This window comes from Parus major, chromosome 10 (assembly GCF_001522545.3).
Source record: "Parus major isolate Abel chromosome 10, Parus_major1.1, whole genome shotgun sequence".
NCBI lineage: Eukaryota > Metazoa > Chordata > Aves > Passeriformes > Paridae > Parus > Parus major.
Window position 1 is genome coordinate 1,078,552 of NC_031779.1, and position 22,786 is coordinate 1,101,337.

At 48.1% G+C, this 22,786-nt stretch overlaps 2 protein-coding genes across 7 annotated transcripts in view; one reads left to right on the plus strand and one right to left on the minus strand.

The window, feature by feature from the left end:
• Nucleotides 1-13,606, plus strand: part of BBS4 (Bardet-Biedl syndrome 4) — a 34,505-nt gene extending 20,899 nt beyond the window's left edge. For all 5 annotated transcript variants that reach the window (XM_015638991.2, XM_015638990.1, XM_033516915.1 and 2 more), the window contains 10 exons: nucleotides 416-469; nucleotides 1,798-1,925; nucleotides 3,388-3,442; nucleotides 4,834-4,902; nucleotides 6,258-6,410; nucleotides 6,519-6,690; nucleotides 7,294-7,363; nucleotides 9,956-10,097; nucleotides 10,463-10,670; nucleotides 12,189-13,606. In XM_015638991.2, the coding sequence (XP_015494477.1) occupies nucleotides 416-469; nucleotides 1,798-1,925; nucleotides 3,388-3,442; nucleotides 4,834-4,902; nucleotides 6,258-6,410; nucleotides 6,519-6,690; nucleotides 7,294-7,363; nucleotides 9,956-10,097; nucleotides 10,463-10,670; nucleotides 12,189-12,346 (1,209 nt within the window). In that variant the 3' untranslated portion in view covers nucleotides 12,347-13,606. The remainder of the gene's footprint in view (nucleotides 1-415; nucleotides 470-1,797; nucleotides 1,926-3,387; nucleotides 3,443-4,833; nucleotides 4,903-6,257; nucleotides 6,411-6,518; nucleotides 6,691-7,293; nucleotides 7,364-9,955; nucleotides 10,098-10,462; nucleotides 10,671-12,188) is intronic.
• Nucleotides 13,607-14,363: 757 nt separating this feature from the next.
• ADPGK (ADP dependent glucokinase) overlaps nucleotides 14,364-22,786 on the minus strand; it is an 11,636-nt gene continuing 3,213 nt past the window's right edge. The window contains exons 3-7 of one of the 2 annotated variants that reach the window (XM_015638995.3): nucleotides 21,456-21,518; nucleotides 21,081-21,201; nucleotides 20,614-20,810; nucleotides 19,791-19,889; nucleotides 14,364-19,323 (exon numbers count right to left, since the gene is read on the minus strand). In XM_015638995.3, coding sequence (XP_015494481.1) covers nucleotides 18,775-19,323; nucleotides 19,791-19,889; nucleotides 20,614-20,810; nucleotides 21,081-21,201; nucleotides 21,456-21,518 — 1,029 coding nt within the window. In that variant the 3' untranslated portion in view covers nucleotides 14,364-18,774. Of the gene's footprint in view, nucleotides 19,327-19,790; nucleotides 19,890-20,613; nucleotides 20,811-21,080; nucleotides 21,202-21,455; nucleotides 21,519-22,786 lie in introns of both variants that reach the window. The other variant, XM_015638994.3, reaches the window with a different exon arrangement.

Sequence of the window (22,786 nt, forward strand, 5' to 3'; positions counted from 1 at the left end):
GTTTTGGAAAATTAGGCACATCTTCCAGTTTTGTCCAGCTGGGTTGGACACTGCATGTCCTAGTGATGTACAGCCAGACTGAGTCACCCATGAGGGCAGAAAGTTTTAGACTGTGATGAAGGAACCAGTCTGTGCTCCTTGTTCTCTGAAGAGGGTATCCCTGAGCTCTCAAAAGAGATTTGTCATTTCTGTGGTTTTTGTCTCAGTGGATTGTAATGTTCTGTGTACAACCCCACTTAAGTTCTGTAGGTGCCTGAAATAACTGGAATTTATAGGTTTATTTGCTCAACAAAGCAAGAAGGGTATGGGCAGTAACAGGGCTCTCCTGCTCCAGGTCAGTGTTGTCAGATTTATATTTCATACCTTGTGCTGATTTGGTTTTTTGGTTGTTTATTTATTTTTTTTTTTCATGCAGGAGATCAGCCACAACCTGGGTGTATGCTACATGTACCTGAAACACTTCAACAAGGTAATGTCAGTGGGAAGCATCCCAGAAATTTCACTGTCTTTGGTAACTTGAAATGGATCATTTGCAGCAAGAGGTACCAAGAAAGTTTTTTGCTTCAGTGTTTTGTTTCTGGGAGCAAAGGTTTGTGAGCTCTGTTTCCATTTGTGTGTTGAATTACTTTGAGTCAGCTGTAAGTCAGTGATGTTGTATAAAGGGAGATCAGCCTGTGGCAGGGCCAGAGGCTTTTTCTGAAATCTAAGATTTTTCAGAGAACATTTCTAATTTTAAAGGGATGTTTGAGAAACCTCAAACTAGACAGAAAATGGGCTGTGCTCCAATAAGAGCTGCTTCTGTGTCTGAGCCCTTTAAAGCCAGACCCAGGAACACTGCTGGCTTTGTAAGAGCAGCAGTCTTGAAGCATGAGAAGGGTGATGGTAGAACCCCAAACCACTTCCCCAGCTCTGCACCTCATGCAGAGACCTCCTGAAGGAAACCTCAGCTGCTTGGCTCTGGCAGGATTCAGAGGGAAAGAGTTAAGTGAATGTTTGCTGGAGGTGCAGCAGGTCCTTTTTTCCTCCATGGGAAGGATTTGTTCCTGTGTCTGAAGCTCCTTTTGAACTACACCTGGAGTTAGTAAAGGAGTTTTGGAGGTTGAAATGCAGTTTTGTTCCCAGGTCTGATCATGCCATTCCCAGTTCCTCACTTAACCATCCCTTGAGTGCTGGTGGTGAGCACTGAGCTGTCTGATGCAGCTACTCTAAGGGAAAAAACAGCATTTAGACCTTTTTTGTTCCCAGTTTGGCCCTCCCTGCTGCTCTTGCTAGTGGGGTGCTGTGGCCCTTGCAGCAAACCCCAGCTGTGCTCCCTGTTCAAGGCATCCCTGTGAAAAAACAGCCTCTGGAGTGTGGGCTCACACTTGGGATTTGTTCAGACCTTCCAGACTGGGACCTGCTCACACCTCCAGTGAGATTTTCACTTCCTCACTGCTGAAATAAGCATTTTAAGAATAAGCTGCAAAGTATCAGTTCACCCAACAAATCCAGAGCATCCCTCAAGCCCAAACAAACTCAAATCCAGGAGCAGGCCTGTGCTCATCTCCTCCTTGGGAGGTCATTGCCTCTTGCTTGGCTTGAAGGTGTTGCCTTTTACTGCATCCAAAAGCAGGTGGCTGCTGGTGCAGAGCTTGTTCCAGGGATTAGCTGGGCTGGGGTTTGTGTTCTCCAGGTGCAGGGGGTGTTTGTTGGCTGTCCTCCTTCCCTGGCTGTTGGGGATTACTCATGGGCTGTTGCTTTGCTGATGGCTCTGTAATCATTTAGTATTTTTTTTATTCTCTGTGGTTGTGTTTTTAGGCACGGGACCAGCTCAACAATGCCCTGGAGCTCAACAGACACGATCTGACCTACATGATGCTGGGCAAAATTCACCTCTTGGAGGGGGAGATGGATAAAGCTATTGAAGTATATAAGAAAGCTGTAGAGTAAGAAACATCCCTTTTTTCCATCTGCCCATTCCCATCCTATGCCAGGAGAAAATTGATTGGTGTCCCAGATCTGAATTGAGGCCATGATTAAAAAGCTAATGGTAATTACGGGGGCTCTGAGCAAAGCTGGCACTTCCAAGCACTTCAGCTGTCTCTGCTCCTGCTGACAGAGTGGCAGGGAGGAAGGGAGCTGTTGGAAGGGCTGCCAGAAAAAAAGTGGAATAACAAACGGATGGAGATGCTTGAGAGCAGAGCGATCCAAAACTGACTTCATCCATCCCAAAGGTTTATCTCTCAAAACAGTGTAACCCTGACTGTCCATCCAAAATCCCTGGCTGGGTGTCACTTGCTGCTTCCCCTCAGAGCAGTTTGGGGCTGAGGGAGATGTGCTGGTGCACAGGGAGTTTCTCCCACCCCATCACTGCTCTGCAGTGCCCACCTATCCTTGTTGTAGGGCATTCCCAAGCATTGCCAGTGCTTTCAAGTGTAGCTTTGCCTTGGAGGCCAGCACTAGAAAGAGGATCAGGAGTGTGTTGGGAGCCACAGGCATATCAGTGTAGTGTTTCCTTCCATGTCTGCCCTCTCTGCTGCCTGGTGGTGGGTGGGGTTGGGCAGACATTTGACTAATCTGGAATGTTTATTACGTAAATAATCCTTGCTAAGCGTCTTACCAGGTTTATATTCTTATCCTGGTGCTCCCCTGCCCTCCTTTCTTCTTCATTCCTGTTTATTCCTGGGGTTTTTTTCTCATTTGTCTTGCTGTTTCCAGCTCCAGGACAGTCTGTTATTCCGTGTTTCTATTCCACCAGGCACAGGTGATTTTGTTCTGGTTGAAGTTTAGAGGTGCCAGTGTGAATGTGTAGATCAGATTTTTTTAAGTGTTGGTAGCAGGGAATTAAAAACTGACTCCTGTTGAAGTGAGTGAGACCACAAATTGTATCTCTCTCTCTGCTTTGTCCTTTTTTTTGTTGTGGGTTCCATCCTATTTATTGGCAATCTTTTTAAAAGGTGAATTAAAATTCTGATGAGGAGTGTGTAGGATCCATCAGAAACGCTGAGGATTGCCTGTCCTACGTGGCCCAAGAGGCTTAGGATGGATGGATTTACAGGGTGGTTTATGAGAGATGATGGAAAATCTCATTTTGTATTTCCAGGTCACTGATTCAGACTCACTTTGAAGCTTAACAAAACCACATTATCTTATTATGTGTCCAGATCTATTTCACAGAGCCTTGTGCCTTCCCACTGATACCCAGGAGATGTTTGGGAAGCTGAGGTGTGATGTTATTCAGAGGAAATCGCCCTGATGGCAGTTGTTCTAATATTTGTTTTTAATAATAACAGTTTCATTCCCTGGATTGATACAACAGCAATGTAGCATCAGAATTCCATGTTCTGTTTTTACCCTGTTCTAGAAGGGCTGAAAAGCAAACCCAGCCCTTTGGCTTTTGTGTTCCAGGTTTTCTCCAGAAAACACAGACCTCCTCACAGCCCTGGGCCTGCTGTACCTGCAGGTACTAAATGCTGTTACTGTTACAAAAACTTAATTATTTTCAATATAACCATGTTGGGGTTTTTATGGAGTTAATTTCTGTCCACCTTCCCATTGCTTGCACATGCTTCTCTACAAACTGAATTGAACAGGACAGAACTTGCTTTTCTGTATCTTCTCATTGCTGCTGAAAACAAGCTGATTCCCTGGACCAGAGCCAGAGCAGGAATTCTGTTTGGCAACCGCCCTAAGTCTGTTATCCTCCAAGTATAACAAAACATATAACAAAACAAGTCATTACCTTGTTTCTGCAGTAGGAGTCTTGCAAGTTATCCTGAAAAAGCAGCCATGAAATTGTGAGTGTTAATGCACCATAAAGGAAAATCAGAATCAATTTAAATAACAAAGGTGTGCTTATCCTGTGTCTGTGAAATGGATGGGAAGGGCTGGATTATTCCAGAAGCTGGCTTCCCAAAGAGTGAACAAGCAGAGAAGAATAGGCAGCAGTGCCTGAAAGGAGGAGGAGGCCCCAGAGCTGCTCCCAGGGCTGGAGCCCCTCTGCTCTGGAGCCAGGCTGGGAGAGCTGGGGGCGCTCACCTGGAGAGGAGAAGGCTCCAGGAGAGCTCAGAGCCCCTGCCAGGGCCTGAAGGGGCTCCAGGAGAGCTGCAGAGGGACTGGGGACAAGGGATGGAGGGACAGGACACAGGGAATGGCTCCCACTGCCAGAGGGCAGGGATGGATGGGATATTGGGAAGGAATTGTTCCCTGTGAGGGAGGTGAGGCCTCACAGGCTGTGGCTGCCCCTGGATCCCTGGAAATGTCCAGGTTGGGTGGGGCTTGGAGCACCCTGGGCTGGTGGAAGGTGTCCCTGCCCACAGCAGGGGTGGAATGAGATGAGATTTAGGTGAATTCAGTCAAAACCACAGAATCACAGGATGGCTTGGAAGGGACCTGACAGCTTATCTGGTTCCAGTCTCTAGGATTTAAGTGATTCCAAGCTCTCACTTGCTCATATATGCCCACTAACACCTCCAGTCCATGAGAAGACAAGGGAAGGGAAGTCACCTGAACAGAGGAGCCCTGGGGAGTGAGGAATTTGGCATGAGGGAACTGGGGATGTGCAGAGTAGCAGTTTGTAGCCTGTTTTCTGGGATAGAGAAAGGAGCACAGACCTGTAAACCCAGAGCTCATTTGTGGTTGGGTCAGAAGAGGGAATCCAGCCAAGTCAAATAGTTAAAATCTGTTCTGTGAATTATCCAACATGAACATGTGTGTAACGGGAGCACTGTAAAACTCACTTTTCTCACTGTATAACTGAACCAGAAATTCTGGGGCCCACAAACCCTTTATTCTCCTTCTTAACTCCCCTTATTCCTGAATTTCTGATGTTTTCTTCTGTACTTCTTTTCTCAGACTGGGGATTACCAGAAGGCTTTTGAACACCTTGGCAATGTGCTTACCTACGATCCTGGCAACTACAAGGTATGGTGAGGAGTGGAAATGAAGCAGCTGAACCACGAGGGGACACCTCCTAAAGCTAAATTCCACTGTCAGAGCTCTGCAATCTGCATCTTGGGCCTGGAGAGGCTGGAAAGGATCCTGGCCAGAGAGCTTTGTGGGAAATACATTTCTGGGATGTTTCCCTGGGTAGGGAGTTGGATGTGTGTGAAGGCAGAGAAAGGGAAGGAGGCAGAATGTAGGATGTTAAATTGATCCCTTTGGTTTTTAATCTGAAGTTGCACCAAAGCCAGGTGGAATTTACTTTAGAAGGAATATCTTGTGGATTTTAAAAATCCCAGAAGAACTGTGCCAGGTCCCTTGTGATCCAAGTGACAGTGCATTTTATTATTCTCCCATCTGCTGATACCTTGTGCTTCCAGCTGCTGTGTACATTTCCTTGGCTCTGGCCTGGAAAGCTGAGCTTGGCATCTAGGTTTCATTCCTCATTGTGGAGCTGCTTCCCTTTTTAGGGCTGTTACTTCATTTCTCTCCCTTTTTTTTCCCTTTTGGCAGTGCAGAGCATTGAAATGTGTGGTTGACAAACATGAGTTGTTGTGAAAACACCTTTACACTTATGAATTTTACTTGTCACTGTGAAATCTTAGAAAGGACTTAACTAGTGTGGTTTAAATACAGTATGTTGTACTCACTTCCTTTTTTTTCTTCCCCATGCATATTCCCATTAATTTGCAGCATCAGCCAGTCAGTGTGAACTAGGAGAGCTTTGCTGCATGTCTTGCTTGAGTACATTTTACACCCCACTTATCTTGCACCAGAACCATTCCTGTCTGTGCTTGGTTGTAAAAAGATTCTATTCCTGCATAGATCTTTTCAGAGCCTCAGACTCTTAAGAAGTACTTCTGTCACCCTAAAAAGTACCCTAAACAATGCCATGTTTGCAATGTCATGTTGTAATACTTATGGACTCGTAGACTCACAGAATGGTTTGATTTGAAAGGGACCTTAAAGCCCATCCTGTTCCACCCACTGCCATGGGCAGGGGCACCTTGCACTACCCCAGGCCCCAGCAGCATGGCCTGGGACACTTGAGGGATGGGGCAGCCACAGCTGCTTTGGGCAAACTCATTTCTGAGTCAGTTATGATTAAAATAGTGCAGGAAGAAGCAGACTCAGGTTTGTTCTTCACCCTTTGTTCTGCTCTGTGGTGGGAGATTCCAGAGTCCCCATCTGCTCCCACTGTCGGGCTTGGCAGTCCTTAGAAGTGAAATGGTTGTTCCTGATTAAACGGAATAGTTTTAGTTTAATCATTTTGTCCTCTCGTGTTCTTGCTGTTGTCCCAGTGATCTGTGAGTGGGTCACTGTTGTCTTGTCCCCAGGCCACCCTGGCTGCTGGCAGCATGATGCAGGCCCATGGGGATTTTGATGTTGCCCTCTCCAAGTACAAGGTGGTAGCCAGCAGTGTTCCTGAGAGCCCCCCACTCTGGAACAACATTGGCATGTGCTTCTTTGGGAAGAAGAAATACGTGGCAGTAAGTATCCAGTTTCCATTTTTTCTCCCATCTGCATCCAGTTTCATGCAAGCACAAGATTCCTGTCATGTGGAGGCTGTTCTAGCACATTTATCCCTTTTTTTCAAGGCTATCAGCTGCCTGAAGAGGGCAAACTACCTGGCTCCCTTTGACTGGAAGATCCTGTACAACCTGGGCTTGGTGCACCTCACGATGCAGCAGTATGCCTCAGCCTTCCACTTCCTCAGCGCTGCCATCAACTTCCAGCCCAAGATGGCAGAGCTTTACATGCTCCTGGCAGGTAGGGGAGCTCCTCCCTCCTGGGAATGCCACAGCACAGATGGGATGAAGTAAAGAAACACTGCAAAAAGGCTTCACTAAAGAGCTGTTGCCCAGTCTCTTCTCTCTGGGGAATTAGAAGGGAAAACTGCAGTCAGATCCAGATTAAGCATTGGAAAAGACTTGACACGTGAGACTGGGGTTGGGTTGCCTAAGGAGTGGGTGTGGGTTTCCAGCACTGGGTATTTTTGGGATGTAATGAGATAAACATGTCAGAAGTGACATCGTAGAGTTAGATGGGATATTGGGAGGAGATCCTTCCCTGAGAGGGTGGGGAAGCCCTGGTACAGAGTGCCCAGAGCAGCTGTGGCTGCCTCTGAATCCCTGGAAGTGTCCAAGGCCAGGCTGGGCAGGACCTGAAAAAACCTGGGCTAGTGGAAGGTGTCCCTGTCCATGGCAGGGTTGAGATTGGATGTGCTTTAAGGTCACTTCCAACCCAGACACTTCCATTCAGTAGGGTTAATCCAGACAACCCTGCTGACACCTATGTTACAACACTCAGAATTGTCCTAAAAATCAGCTGCTTGTGAAACATCTCCTGTGTGTACATTTTGCTTTGGTACAGTTGCTCTGACCAACCTTGAAGACATCGAGAATGCCAAATGTTCCTATGAACAAGCTGTGGCCTTGGATAAGTAAGTCTTTGTCAGAGCTGTCACTTGCTTGGTCTTGCTTTGCCTCCCTGCACCTCATTTCCTTTGCCTCTCACTGTACCTCAACCCTAAATGGTTTCTAGCAGGGAAATACTTTTATTCTTGTAGCTGTGCAAGTGACAGTGTTAAAACCTTTTTCTTTTTTTTTTTTTTTTAATTCAAGTCAGCTCTGAAAAATGAGAGAGGATTTTATTTCAGAGCAACCCAGAGCTGTTTTTTGTTTTGCTATTTGGTTAGTGAGTCAGTGGTGATGATTTTGGATGCCAGCCCTCCTTTTAGTGAGTATTTATATGGTGGAACAGATTTAATAGAAGAAAACATATTTTTTGTCCCAAAGTTTGAGCACAGTGCAGAGCAGTGAGATGCCTGGGGTAGAGCCTATTCTGAATTGGGAAGATTTTAGCTGGGAGAACATGCAAGAAGTTTGTATAAAGCAAGTAAAAGGGCAGCTCCTTCATTAAGAACATCTATGTTTGCAGTCTAAGTCTTAAAATGAGAGCACTTGGTTTCAGAAATGTTAAGCTGAACCTCAGAGTATGTCATCATTTCAGGCACAAAATCAAAATTACCTCATATTTATTAATAGTTTTGTTTGTCTCCCCAGTTTACTGTGAATATTTGCACACTTAGACCCACCAGCACTCCTGAGCCCAGAGTCTGTCTGCAGGTGGTAGAGTGGCACTTCCAGGGGCCCCACAAGGCGGTGATAGATGAGACACCAGGGATAAATCCTTCCCTGGGAGGGTGGGCAGGCCCTGGCACAGAGCAGCTGGGGCTGCCCCTGGATCCCTGGGAGTGTCCAAGGCCAGGCTGGACGGGGCTTGGAGCAACCTGGGCTAGTGGAAAGTGTCCCTGGCCGTGGCACAGGATGGCAGTGGATGGGCTGTAAGGTCTTTCCCCACCCAAACCATTCTATTCCTAATCCACTTTCCATGCCTAGCGAGGCAGGACAGGACCTTAAAGGCAGCTCAGACTCCTGAGTGCTTTGTTCAAAGAGAAGGAGCAATAAATGGGCTCTACAACTTTGCCCAAGTATTTGGCACTTGGGCAATGCTCCAGCTCTGTGGTCTGACCAGGAAAATAAACCCTCATCAAAGCAAAAATGAATTCCAGCTGCCAGGGCCTGCTGGGGGGAACATCCAGACTGTGAGGCTGGCTCAGCTGACACACTGTGGATTTTAGCCAGTTGTGGTGTGGCTGAATGTGTGTCCCCACAGGTTTCCTTTGCTGGTGTGTTGGGAGCTGTTTGGGATGCAGGTGGTTGGTTTCCATCACCAGGAATGCTGGTGATTTTACAGTGGCCTGGGTGCCACACTGGGGGCTGGAATGGAAAGATCTTGGAAAACTTGTTAGAAAAAGGTGTTCCACTCCTGGTTCTGGCTTGTAACTGTCCTTTCTATGGGTATTCAGCTATTGACTTTTCTCTGACTGTCATAATTGCTTCTCAGCTCTTGGAGGTGGTGAAACAGCTCCATCAGGTTCAATTCATTTTAAAGCTGGCTGTTCCCAGGACTGTCTGATCTCCTCAGTGTTTTGGCAAAGACAGGGAGGGAGGAGAACTTATTCCATGGTGGGCTCAGCATTGCAGTTTCCTAGTTAAAAGAGAAGCCATGGTTATAAATGGAGTGAGATTTCTTCCAAGAGTTGCTTTCCTTGCACTGGGATGGAGAGACACCAGGACTGGAGAGCCAGGGGCCTGCAGGCTGCCCAGGGCCAGGGATCCTCCCCTTCTGCACTGCTGCAGAGCCTGTTCCCTCTGCCTTGGCCACGGACGGTTCCAGTTATCCCAGCCATGCTCCAGGAGAGGGCACCAGTCCCTCACTCCATTTCTTGTCAAGCCACCGAGCATCCCTGCCTGGCCTGTGTGCACTGGCTCCACACAGAACAGGCAGAGCTCCTCCAACCCCTCTGGCTCTCCTGGCTGGGCCAGATGGAGAGGGTTAGTGCAGCCCAGTGAAGGAGATGGATCCTTGGGAAAATGAGAGTGTATGGAGCAGTTCTGCCTTGTGAAATCTTCATTCAGGAAGGGAGGCAGGAGTGTGCAGGTACCTGTGTTCACCTGCAATTGTGTGTGGTTTTGCTGGGGGAAGGAGAGAGAAGAAGTGAGGAAATGAAATGTGAACAGCACATTCTGTGGTGTGTCAGGTTATAGTAAAAGCCAAGAGCAGGGCTGTGTTGTGCTGCTCTCCTGCAGACTGGGAATGCTGGGGGAGTCTGAGGTAAATCAGAGAAAGATCATCTGTCTCAGTTTGACCAAAGCCCCCATCACTGGTGAGCAGGGGAGTCCCAGGATGGCCCCCAGGTGCACAGAACGGGGTGTTGGAGAGGGGGAGGCAGTTGGGGAGGGATTTATGTTGTCACCAGCACCAGGGGCCTTTGCAGAGCCCAGCACTGGGTCTGTCATCAGGCAAAGGGGTCTCGGTCACATTCCCCAAGGGTGTTGGCTGTGGCCTCTGTGCCGGTGCCAGACATGGAGCTGTGTCCAGCTTTGCTGCTCAGGCACATCTTAGCATTCCTGCAGCCAGGATAAGTGTTCCCACAGGGAATGTGATGCATCCCATGTGTCTGCTGCAGGTGCAACCCCCTCATCAACCTGAACTACGCCATCCTGCTCTACAACCAGGGCGACAAGCAGGGGGCCCTGAGCCAGTATCAGGAGATGGAGAGGAAGGTCACCATCACCAGGGAGAGCAGCGTGCCTGACTTCGACCCTGAGGTTTGTGCCTGAGCTCAGGAGCCACCCCAGGGCTGGCAGCAAATGAGGAGGAGGTTTGACTTTGAGTCCAATTATTAGGAGGAAATTCTGCTCATGAGATTTTCCGAGCGGAGCGGGCGCCTGCTGAGAGCTGCTCGCTTCCTTTCTGCTCTTTGAAGCCCAGTTCTTCAATCAATACACAGCAAGACAAGATTCCCTCTTAATTAAGGGACTGAATTAGCAGACATGTTTCCCCCAAGCACCAGGCCGTAGCCAGCTCTCCACAGATATTTTCTTGTAGCTTTTTTTTTGATGGTGTTGTTGACTTTTTTGTTATCTAAAGCATCCCTGCTTACAGTGCTCTTCTCTTTTTGCTTCTTGAGAAGATGGTGGAGATGGCCCAGAAGATGGGAGCTGCCCTGCAGGTGGGGGAGAGCCTGGTCTGGACCAAGCCTTCTAAAGAGTCCAAATCCAAGCAGAAAGCTGCTGTGGCAGGGAAATCCAGCTCTCAGCAGCCTTTGGGCTCCAACCAGGCCCTGGGTCAAGCCATGTCCTCTGCTGCAGGATATGGGAAAACCATGCAGCTCCCCCCAGGTACATCTCCTCTGCAGTTCTTTCAAGTAGAGACGTGGGAGGGAGGAAGGGAAATCTCTCTTCCCTTTGGAAGAGTTACAGCACGTGTTCCAGAAGGGATTTGCTTGCTCACACAGCAGTGAAGGCAATATTTGGTGATAACTTTCCCAGATTTCTGAGTTCAGGGAGATGCTCTGTGTAGTGTATTTCACTCTCCCGCTTTTGTTGGGATGTGGGAAGCTGGGAAAGTTTCCCTTCCTGTCTGAGCCACAATGGGCAAGATTCCATTAGCACGGGATTGTGATCTTGCCCTGGAAAGGAGCAGTTTTCAGCAGCCAGACCTCTTGTCTTTCTTTGGAAGAGCCCAGGAGCTGCCATGCACAGCCAGGCTGCTGCAGAGGAGGGATAGGATGGACAATTTTCCAAAGTACTTTCATCATTTTTCTGACAACAGTAACTGCAGCTGGACTGCTCCAAAGCTGCCCATCCTTGCAGGTGTTGCTGGATTTAGTGGGACTGAGGGTTCTCAGGAGGTGGTGTGAGCCTTTGGAAGCTCAGCCCATCACTATTTGTGCTGGGGCTGGGTAGGAACATCTCCTGAGCCATTCCAAGCCTGACCTCCTCTCACCCCTCAGCTTCCAAGGAGGAATGCACTGGAGGTGCTGCTCATGGTGGTGATTTTCTGTCACTCTCAGTCTTGTTGCCTGTGGACTGAACCAGGATAGTGGTTGTGTAATCCAGGCCTCTTTCTTTGGCATCCCTAAGGACCTGTTCCATTTCTCACACATGGAATAAACTTTCCATGCAGGGAAGACTTAGCCAGAAAAATCAAACACATCAAGGGTTCAGGGCATACCTGAAGGACTTTATTATCCAGATCAGAGAAGGGAGCTGGTTCATAACATCAGTTGGCATCTTAAATGTAGATGTAGAAACAACACATGTCCTCTTGTGATCCAATTCTGTAAGCAGCTACTTTAGCTGCCTGGAATCTCTCCCTACATTTGCTAAAGCTGTGACATGAAAAAAGCACTTTGGTTGGGGGTCTAGGTTTTGCATAAACCAGCTTCAGTGGGAGTGGCACTTCCCTGTGAGGGTGGGCAGGCCCTGGCACAGGGTGCCCAGAGCAGCTGTGCCTGCCCCTGGATCCCTGGAAGTGCCCAAGGCCAGGTTGGACATTGGGGCTTGGAGCAGCCTGGGCCAGTGGAAAGTGTCTCTGTCCATGGCAGGGGGTGGAATGAGATGAGCATAAGTATCTTTTCAACCCAAACCATTCTGAGATTTGTGATTCTAGAAAATGTCTTCCCTTCCAAAGCATGAGTTAATTCCTACATTTATACTGAATTTGACAGCTGAGCTTCCTTTCAGCAGGACTGTGGGCACTGTAAGGTCTGGATAACTCAGTAATGTTAGGCAGGAGGAATCTGAGGATAATTAAATGCTGTGATTGTTTTGCATCTCTGCTGCTGGGAAGGACATAAGAAACAGACAAGGCACACACATAGCCATAGAGTAACTTTAACTGTGCTCTCTCCCCAGGTGCTGCAACACCAGCTCTGCCAAAAAAGCCTCCCTCCCTGCCTCTGGAACCAGAACAGGAGCAGGACTCAGAAACGAGCCCTGAGGAGAACTCAGCTCCCACAGGGGATGAGGAGCAGAGGAAGGAGAAGCTCCAGAGCCAGGAAGCAGCAGAGTAGGGCAGCTCTGGGCAGCACAGGTGGTGCAGGAGCCTCTCCAGTGCTGCCTGGGATTTGGGAAAGGGACCTGCCCCCCTGCCCCACGGTGGCTTCTCCCCACTGTCAGTTAGTCTGGATGCAGCTGTTTTCTGTCAGTGATTTTAGCTTGTGGGCTCTGCCTTGCTCCAAGCAGTAACTGCAGTGACCAGAGGTTTCTGTGTAGCTACTCTTAGTGCAGTCACAGCTCACTACAGAACTGGGGTCCAGATCTCCACAGGTTAGGTGTGAATCCCACAGAAGGAAAGCCAGCAGTAGTGATTTAGGATCCTGGACTGAGAAGGATTAAACCCTTCCAGTGGCTGAACTGGTGAGCAGCTGATTTTGCATAGAGAAGCAGTAAACTGAAGCTTCAGGGCTCTGTGTTTGCTGTTTGACAATGTATTTCCTGCTGTTAGTTCTGCACTGTTGGACTGCATCCCTCCCTCTCTACAGGTCCAGGAGAGGAAGGTTAGTAATGGAAACATCTTGGAGGCAGCATGAGCAGGACTCTGGGTACATCCCAACCTTCAGCTCTGCTTTGTGGTTCATTGCTCTTATCCAGAAAGACAGTAATGCATCTTTAGAGCCCAGCCAGGAGCTGAAATGCTCTCCTGCTCCCTGGAGAACACTGAAAGAGTAGGACCCTTCACTTTCCCCTGGGTTCTGACAGTCCAAACTGACTGCTTATCTTAAATGTGGCTTTTTTTGCCCTCAGCTGTCCTTTCTGCTGGGTTTTGTGTCAGCTCAGCCCCAGGGCTGTAAGGATTCCCTCCTGCCAGGAGTTAAACAGAATTTTTTTGTAGAGTGCTGGAAAATTGAAACAAACCAGGCAAGAAACAGTGTCAGGTACAGTGCAGAGATTTTTATTCACATTTAACTTCTTACACTGAAAGTTCCTGTAGCCTAACAGAGTGCCTGGGAAGAAGAGGTGAGGATTGCAGAGCAGGGGTGGGCAGGGGCTCAGAATTGTTCACTTCAGCCCCAAAAGTTGAATTCAAGGCAGATTTTTGTGCTAGGATGCTTTGATGGGATAAATGTCATACAGGGAGCACATACTGCACTTGGAGGTACTGTAAAGGGATTTATTTTAAAAAGATATTTTTTGAAAAGCTTATGCAACAGTGAACCAATTCTTCTATGAAATGAAGCAGTGGCACCTTCCTACTTCCTGGGAGCTTTATGTCTAAGGGAGCATTTTGAAATATGTAATTCCAGTTGGATAATAAATAGAGCTGCAATTCCTGTCCTGTCCCCTTTCCTCCCCTGGGCATGGTGATGGTGGCATTTGCATGCAGTAAATTCCTGGGATCTTTCTGGAGAGCATTTTTGTGCTAATGGTAATGAGGCTGGACTGCTCTTTCAGCTGGAATTAAGCAAGGGACTCTTCAGCAGGACTGCACTGAGGCATTTAGGGATTTTGGAAATCACACCTTATGTTCCAAAACCTGTTTCTGGCATCAGCCATAATTCTAATCCCCTCTTTCCCCTCCCTTAATGGAAAAGAATCATGAGCTTAATTTTGAGGGAAGCAGAAACCATCTGCTTTAGGACTTTTCTTCCCCTTTTTAGGGAAAGGTCTGTGATGAACAGGGTAAAACACAGCTCACAAGGTACTTTGCATCTTGGCTCCTGCACAGGAAACAAAGTAAAAGACATTCAAACATCAATGCCTGGGCAGCAAGACCTTGTTCCAGCCAAGAGTAATTATCTGTCTATCCAGCAACATGTGTTCAACCCAAAAAATGTGGTGTTCTGGTCCCTGAGACAACTGCATGCTGATTGATGGTACAGGCAGTGTTAGTGGGTACATGCTGTGCCCCTGTACTTGTTTGCTTACTTGTGACTGAGCAAGGTGGATGTGGGGGCCTTAAAGCTGTTCAGGATTTAGATTTCCCAGTTGGGGAGTGGGCTTCAGTTGGCAAAGCCTCTCCTGCAGACACACGAGCCTCAGTGCTGAATGGGGGATAACTGTACTAAAATAATAAGCTCCACACATAAATGCATTCAAAAAGAGTCCATGTTATAACAAGTACTCCATCTGCCAAGACTTTTCTAGAAGAGAAAATACAGTTCTGCTACAAGGAAAGCTTTACCATTCCCTCAAACCACACTGCTCCAAAAATCCATGTTTTTAATGGCAGATGCAGGTGAGACCTGAACCCAGATTTATCCAGTCTGCACCGAGGGGCAGCTTTCCTGAGAAATTCACTGGGGAGGTTTCCAGGGTATTGTTTCCCCTTGCATTTTAATGGGATAATTCCTGCCATCATTTGTGTTCCTCAGCTGCTGTGAGATGTCTGAGCACAGGCTGATCCCAGGCTGTTGGGAACAGAGCTTCTGGCACAGGAGGGAATGGCCATGTGCTGTTTCCAACCTGCACCTTTCCTTTGCTGAGAGAACATCCTCCCAGCAGATTCTGGACTCCCTGAGAATTCCACCTGGATTCAGCTGGGATACCACACAAGAAACTGCTCCAGACTGAAAGAGGAGAACCTCATCCAGCATTTCCAACAGGCAGAACCAGCATTCCTGGCTCTGAGGTCCAAATTTTACAGCAAAGGTTACTCAGACCCAATGTTTTTCCTCTGCTTTTCTCCTGTTCTCCCCAGCACTCTGAGGTTCCTCAGCCCAGAATAGCAAGGCAGCAGTTGTGTGACACAAGTCTGTGCCAGCACTGCTCTGGGACAGATTGCACTGAGACAATACTGGCACAGACACACTTCAGCTCTTGACTCACTCCCAGCCCTCAGCTTTCACCTAAGCTGCAAGCTCCAAAAGAACCCCCAAACCAACATTTTAGGATAGCTGGAAATTGAGTTCTGTTGTACCATTTCACAGAACTGTTACTCAACTCTCTGCTCAGGGCATGGCTGGAAAGGTCACTCTGTGGCACACACATCCTGATAATTCAGTCCATCATGACAGAATAAATAGTAAAAAAAAGAAGCCAAGCACAACTACTGTCAGTTTTCCATTGAGTTTTGGAATGGATTTAGTGCTCTGCTGCTCTCCAGGCTTTAGATTCCAGTGGCTAAGGAGCTGAGCTGAGCTCTAAAACATCCAGCACAAAGCAGTTAATGAGGTCTTTGCTGAGGAAGAACATTTCAGCACCAGTTCTGTAAAATGAACTTGGGATGGGAGGGCAAACTTGACTGGATCTCACACATCCCAACAGGAGATAACCATGAAACACAAGAAAATCAAGTAATTCTTAGTAATGCTGTGAAACTCCCCTGGGGAGGAGCAAAGGTGCCTGTAAACTGGCAAGAGTTGGATTTGGGATTGGCTCTCCCATGGCACAGCACCAGGGGCACAGTGGAGAAGGAACGTGTCCTTTGAGGCTCTGCCAGGTCCCTGTGATTCACACCTCCCAAATAATCCAGCACTTGACCCTCAGTAAGTGCCATACACAGAAAACATGGGAAGAAGGCTTATTTTGGATCATGGAGAAGACAAAATAAACCCAAGCCAAGGTGGCTGCAGGTAACAGTTGTTCCACACAAGTGAAAATACCGACGTGCACAGGTTTTATCACGGAGAGCTGTCACAGTGCTGAGCTCTGCTGCTGCATCTCCAGTAGAATCTGTGTGAATAAACATTTCCAATGCAAACCCTGCTTCAGGAGTGAGGCTGGCTGAGGTTTGAGTCATCCAGCACTGGGGATTTCAATGTACGAGTGACACAGGAGAACAAACAGCATTTGTAGATACGGAGGATGAGGGGGAAGCAAGGTCAGCTCAATCTTGGTTTTGAAGCTTTGGTATTTTTGCAGCTGTTGGAGCAGCTTTTCTTTGTTGTCATTGCTGTAGCTGGGCAGAGCTGTGAGACTGCAGGTGCAGGGGAAGGATTTCAGGAGCTCTGCCTCCCTGTCATTAATGGGGGAAGGCAGAAGGAAGTGAAGCACATCATGTTCACAGCATGTGAAACAAAGCAAAGGCTGCTGGGCCCCTCCATTCAATTCAGATTTATTACCATATAGATTGTCCCACAACTTAATCAGGGATCCCACTAGCACAGCTGGTCATGGTGGTTAGGGATTCTCCTTGGGAAGTGACTTTGGGCACAGATGAGCTCCATGGACCTGATAAAGCAGATTTGGGTAGAGCAGCAGCCTGGCCATCCCAAGCTGCTGGGATCAGAGCTGGGACTCACCATGCCAGGCATTCCCAGCACACCCACAACAGGCCACAGCAGGAATGTTCACCTGTGAGGAGCAGCAGGAAGGAGGAGGTAACAGTAATTATCAGTTTAGCTTGATGATTCCTAATCTAAGCTCCTTTTAAACAATTCTTTATAGCAGTTACTGACTCAGATTAAAAAGCTAATTTTAGCCTGTCATGTTCCTGTTCAGTGCAAGCACAACTGACCCTGGGACAAGGTCTGTAGGTGCAGTAATGTGTTTTTAGGTGGCCACAAGGAATGTCAGTCCCATCAGCCTCACATCCCTGAAGTGTTTTGGGAAGAAAAATGAAATGCAGCAGCAGGGCCATTGCTGGTGACAGCTTGTGTGTATTCAGTTCTGTTTTGTTTCCAGGTCGAGAATCCACAGTGTAGGCCAAGGATTGGTTTCCAGCTGGCAGATCCATGGCCTTTGGTGGCCCCAGGAGCAGAGTGCCAAAAGGCCACCATCCCAAAAGGCTGCAAAACAGCCTTGCTAATGGCCTTGGACCTCTAAGTGAGCCAAAATGAGAGGTTCTTCTCATTTATTTCCAGTTTAGGAAGACTAAACCAGAACTCCAAGTCCTGTGCTACAGTTTATCAGTGACAATAATAACAGTAGTAATAACCATCATCATCATAAAAAAATAATCTGGGTAGACATGCTTCCAGTCTTACGATCCTGCACGTGGATAAAATGCTGACACTCAAGGGCAGCTCAGGGTGGGCTGAGCTGCAGGAAAACCCAGCACTGACTGTATTTCTGGTCTGTACAACACAGAAGCTGCATACACATGACAGACAGCATTGTGTGCTGAGTCAGTGCAAGTACAACAGCTGCCAATTTTCATCCTTGCAGAGCAGCCAGGATGGCTTTTCCCAACAGAGAACGCCACTGACAGCAGCCTGACAGTGTTACTGCAACAGATCACTCCACCCTGAGTGACACAGACTCTCCTCCCTCCATTCAGGTGCAAAGACTGACCTGGAACAACCTCTGCCAAGCTCTGGTAAGGCACAGGCTTGCCCAGATATGCTGATTGCATTTAACCCAGTTCTAAAAACTTGCTTGAGAGCTGTGCAAATTCACTCCAGGTTCCTGAAGTAGCCAGAGAGAAAGCCGTGCTGGAAAGACAGAAAACCATACTGGTGCTCTGCAATTCTTAAGTGTGTGACTGTGAAAAGGTAAAAAAATAGAAGCAAAGTATTTAACAAGGACACATGGTTCTGCTTTTTTAATTTCAAAGGCCAGAGCAGAGAAACTATCAGTGACCTAGTCAAAAAAACCCCACCATCAAACCTTAAAAAGACCTCCTCACTTCAGTCTTACCTGGAAAACGCTGTTACAGCTCTTGAGCTTCCAGAGGGACCTTCCCTAATATATTAACCTTTCCTAATAGAGGGCAGGGAGACTGAAGAATTTGGCACAACCATTCTCAAACAACCAAAAGTGAGTCTTCAGCACTCAAGAGCTTTTCTGTAACACACCAACTGTTAGCAGAGTATTTAGTGTATACAGAAAACACAGGGAATGGTTTGGGGCTTCCCTGGCAGGGAAACAGAGCTGTCCACCAAACAGAAACCCTGATTATCTTCACTCTTTGTTTCCTAAAAACTAAGCACAGGCTGCTGGGGCTCAGTTGAACACCTTTAGTCACAGAATCACCTGTGCAGCCTGGAGTAGGTTCAGTCTGTGTCACATTTTGGGACTGTGGCTCCCTCTGGAACTGGGCACACAGAGAGGTGATTGCACCAGGCAGTAATTCCATCCTCACCCCAAGCAAAGTTTGCAGTGTGTTGGGAAATAACCCACAAACCTTTTGTTTTGAATTTACCAGAGGCAAGGCAGGGCTGGGCACTGCTGTGCTCTCCCTGGGATCCAGGAGCAGGAAATTCTGCTGCTGCTGCACATTCCAGCACTACCAGAAAAGATCCATTCTGAGCTACCAACAGCAAACTTTGCCAGCCAGGGATTTTGGTCTTTGTATCCCTCTCCCTTAAAACAAAGCCAATTTTCACATTAAATATTGAAACATCTGCACCTGACCTGCACGTGAAGCACTCGAGTCACTGCCGAGTGACTGGAATGTAGCCGACAGTTTATACCTGGAATTATTCTTTGGCTCTTTTTCAGTTATACCCAGAAAACACAGCACACCCTGGTTCTGTTCCTATACCACCACTGCTTCAAATCCCAATCCACGGCTCTCAGCCACCGTGCAGTGCTGGAGAAGAAGGAGGGTCCTGGTTTTCTAGTGAGGATACACCTCGGAATAGAGCAGTCCCTCGGCCGAAATGGCATCCCCGAGCCCCACGGTCCGGACGGGATCCTTGCACACCAGCACGGGGGTGAAGTGGAAGGAGATTCCCTCCCTGTGCCAGCGCACCACGGGCTCGTCTGGATTGAGGGAGATTTTGGACGGCGCCTCTGTGTGCGAGGTGACGAACTCCAGAGGAGCTTTGAGGAAGACCTTGCTGGTGTCGATGGTGTCGGTGGCACAGGCCTGGGTGCCGGCGGCCCTGGCCCCGGCCGCCACCGCTGCCGCCTGGTTGCCCCAGTGCCCGTCCACGGTGACCAGGATGTGGTAGGCCAGGGTGTGGAAGTGGATCCGCGTGAGGTCCGAGGCGCGCTCCGCCGCCTTGCCGTGCTCCTTCAGGATCCAGAAGAGGATGTCGCTGACCACCCCCACGTCGGGAACGCCGCTCCAGGAGGCCAGGGAAGCGTGGGGACCAGAAGCAGACTGGGTGAGGAACAGCAGCTCCTGCTCGTTCAGCCCGATGGAGTTCACCAGGGGAAAGACCTGCTAACAGAAACAGGGAGCGGCGGCTTTGCCTTCAGGAGCGCAGTCAGAGCCGGGATTCCTCCCAGGCTCTGGTTTTTGCGGTACCCTCTTGCTGGCTTGGCAGAAGCAGCACCCGGTTTCCCAGTCGCTGCACTTCCACAAGTTGGCAAGAATTACTTAGGCAAGAAAACATTCCATTTGGTGCAATTAATTTTCCAGACACACACTTTGACAGTAAAGAGTAACAACACATCAACTCTATATAAAACAACACTGAGATCAGAGCTGTGTCAAGCTAAACAAGGAACCACCAGGAAAGAAATACAGGGATTTTTTAAAATTACAAGCTCAGCTCAAATTCAATCCTCAATTTATCTTCCAATGTATAGCCCAAACATGGAGTTTTGATTTCTGTATTTATGCACCAGTGTGTGCACTGTGATACCAAACCTGATCAAAAGAGCACATCCTTTCTTTTTCCTTACCTGATGCATAATATTGCTCATAAAGTCCTGATCAGTCATACTGGCCAACTCCAGGTGTATGGGAATGTCAGTTGGGATATCGGAGATGGAGGCCACAGCCTACAGCAAAAAAGAAACAAACAACACTAGAACACACATTTGTTAAAGAACAGAAGAAAAAGGGTTTTGACTCAAGATACACATCCTTTAATCTTCCTGTGTGTGGATATAAACAATTCCAATGGGATGTCTGACCTGTGTATGTACTGCTAAGGAGAGGAAATAAAACAACTCCTTGTTTGCAGAATCCCAGGGCAGAAAAACTGTATCTAACCTGAATCTGCTGCCAGCTCAGCACCTTTCTCATGGATTAATTCCAAAAATCTCACAAATCTGAAGCAGCTGCAGCAGAGCTGATCCTAGAACACAAAAAAGGCCAATGCCTCACATCAGGACAAGCCCTCAGCTGTAAAACAGCTGGTGCAAGACAGATGCTCTTTAAGGAATGCAGGTGTTGATTATAACCGGGATCATCTCAGTACCCAGCATAGAAAAAGTCTGGTTTCACTGCTAGACAAGCCCAGTAACTGGGTCAACACCCTCCAGCCAGGCAACCAGCCCTTCTTCTCCCTGGACAAGCCACTGAATCGAGGAAAAAGGAGTGTTACAGGATTAGACTTCAGCCATTCCTCCAGCTCCCAACTCTCCTTTTGTCATTCAATACTGAAATCTGTGGGAGCTCTGAAGGTACAGCCTTCCCACGCCTTCAAACCTGGGAAAACAAGGCTTTGCCACAAAACACTTGGAGTGGAAATGAAGGAAATTCAGGGATTCAGTATCTCACCTCCATGAGTCGTCTCTGTCTCATCTCCTTGCTCTGCCCTTCCATCATGTGAAGTCCTGAGAGCACCACCAGGTCTGGCTGGAATTCATCCAGGCTGGACACAAACACTTCCAGCATGTTCAGGGCACCATTGGAAAGGTCGTGGGAGAAGATGAAGCGGTTGGCAGCGGGTGCCCTCACTCGGCCCCACTGCTCACCTGGGGTGGAGCAAACAGGACCAAGTGTGTGTGAGCTGCTTTATTCCTGGGCAAGATCACAAATTCAATGGGCTCCATCAGCAGCAAGAAAAGCCACGGAACTGTTTTAGCCATTACATGAAGGTTACCCTGAGTTTCATCAGCATGTGGTTAAATCTGTGTTTTCAGGGAGCATTTTAGTGTTTATGGAGCTTCAGAATGACACCCCTCAGGCTGTGCACCAATCTTAGTGATGTTCAGGGGTTCCACTGAACACCTGCTCCATTGTACCTGCTTGATATTCCAAGATAAGATGGAATTCATCTCTTTCCTGCATGGATTCAGGTGGCACAACCACATTGTCATCGAGCAGTTCATGGAGTTTGGGACCAACAGGGCCACAAAGGAGGATCTGGAAAACAGGGAAAACAAAACAAAGTTTCCCTTGCCATGTCCCTTGCTAAAATTTAAGCATTACCTAACAACTGATTTTAAAAAGTTAATAATTCAATCTTTAAAAATCAGCTTGGAAGTCCAACCGTATGTACCACCAGCAGAACCTCAGAAATAACTGCCAAATCCCCAAAAGCTACACGGAAGTAACATCAGACAAGCAAATGAAAGAACACAAGCAAATGGCATGAAATGTTTAGAACATGTGTGTACCTTCAGGTCTGGATTTGTTGCGAGCTTCTGCCCAATGAGAGCAGCATTTCCTCCCACGTAAAGCTGTAAAACAAACAGAGCTGGGTGTGGGCATCCCCTTCCTTTGGGAGCTTTAAACACATTTAGTCCTCAGCACAGGCTGGAGATTTTGCCTTTTTAGAACAGGGTTCAGCAGTCCCCAAGTTACTAAAGGTTATTGGGACTAAAGGCAAAATGATTTTACAGTTCTCTGTAAGATCTCAACAAGCTGAGCATTCTTCAATTTTAATCTAAATATTCACTTCCAGGTAACTGCCCTGGAAAAATCAATTAATTCCCAACCCTGACAGTGCTGTAAGAACCATCTCATTCAGCACATGAACGGCCCTTCCTCCTGTGCAACCTCTCTGCGGCTAAAGCTCTGTGGGTTTTTAGCAAGGCTGACAAGAAACCATTTAAAAACTGCAGCAATTCTTCCTCCAGCTTGAGGTCGAGGTGAAACCTGCTGCCTGTGCCCATGTGCAGTGAAAGGAACTGTGGAAATTTCTTCAGTAATAAAGGTCAAACTTTCCAGTTAAACTCTGATTTGAGCTTGAGAAGCAGTGAATATGGGTTGTCCTGAGGGTCACACGTGCTCAGAGGCAGCCACGGAGAAGATCCAAGGGCTGCTCTGGAGCCAGGCTGGGAGAGCTGGAGAGAAGGCTCCAGGGAGAGCTCAGAGCCCCTGCCAGGGCCTGAAGGGGCTCCAGGAGAGCTGGAGGGGGACTGGGGACAAGGGATGGAGGGACAGGACACAGGGAATGGCTCCCACTGCCAGAGGGCAGGGATGGATGGGATACTGGGGAGAAATTCTTCCCTGTGAGGGTGGGCAGGCCCTGGCACAGGGTGCTCAGAGCAGCTGGGGCTGTCCCTGGATCCCTGGAAGTGCCAAGTCTGGAAGGGGCTTGGAGCAACCTGGGCTAGTGGAAAGTGTCCCTGCCCATGGCAGGGGGTAGCACGGGATGGACTTTGAGGTTCCTTCCCACCCAAACCATTCCTGGCTTCTCTCACAGAAAACGGGCCACAGAGCTAAAAATCAGGCAATTCCTCACTCCCAGCCTTATCCCAAGGTGTTGGAGGCTCTTTTACAGCCTCAGCCCCATCTGGCTCCCAAGAGGCATCTTTGACATTTCAGCTTGGGAATGTCAGCAGGGGAGAGACCATTTAAACCCCTCCCATGTGCAGCAGGGGCAGAATCCCAGGAAAAACCATTAACACAACTCAAGCTACACCACAAGCTTCTTCCTCATGGATTTGCTTCCCTGAGGGAGAATGAAAATGAGGGGAAGGGGAAGGGGAAGGGGAAGGGGAAG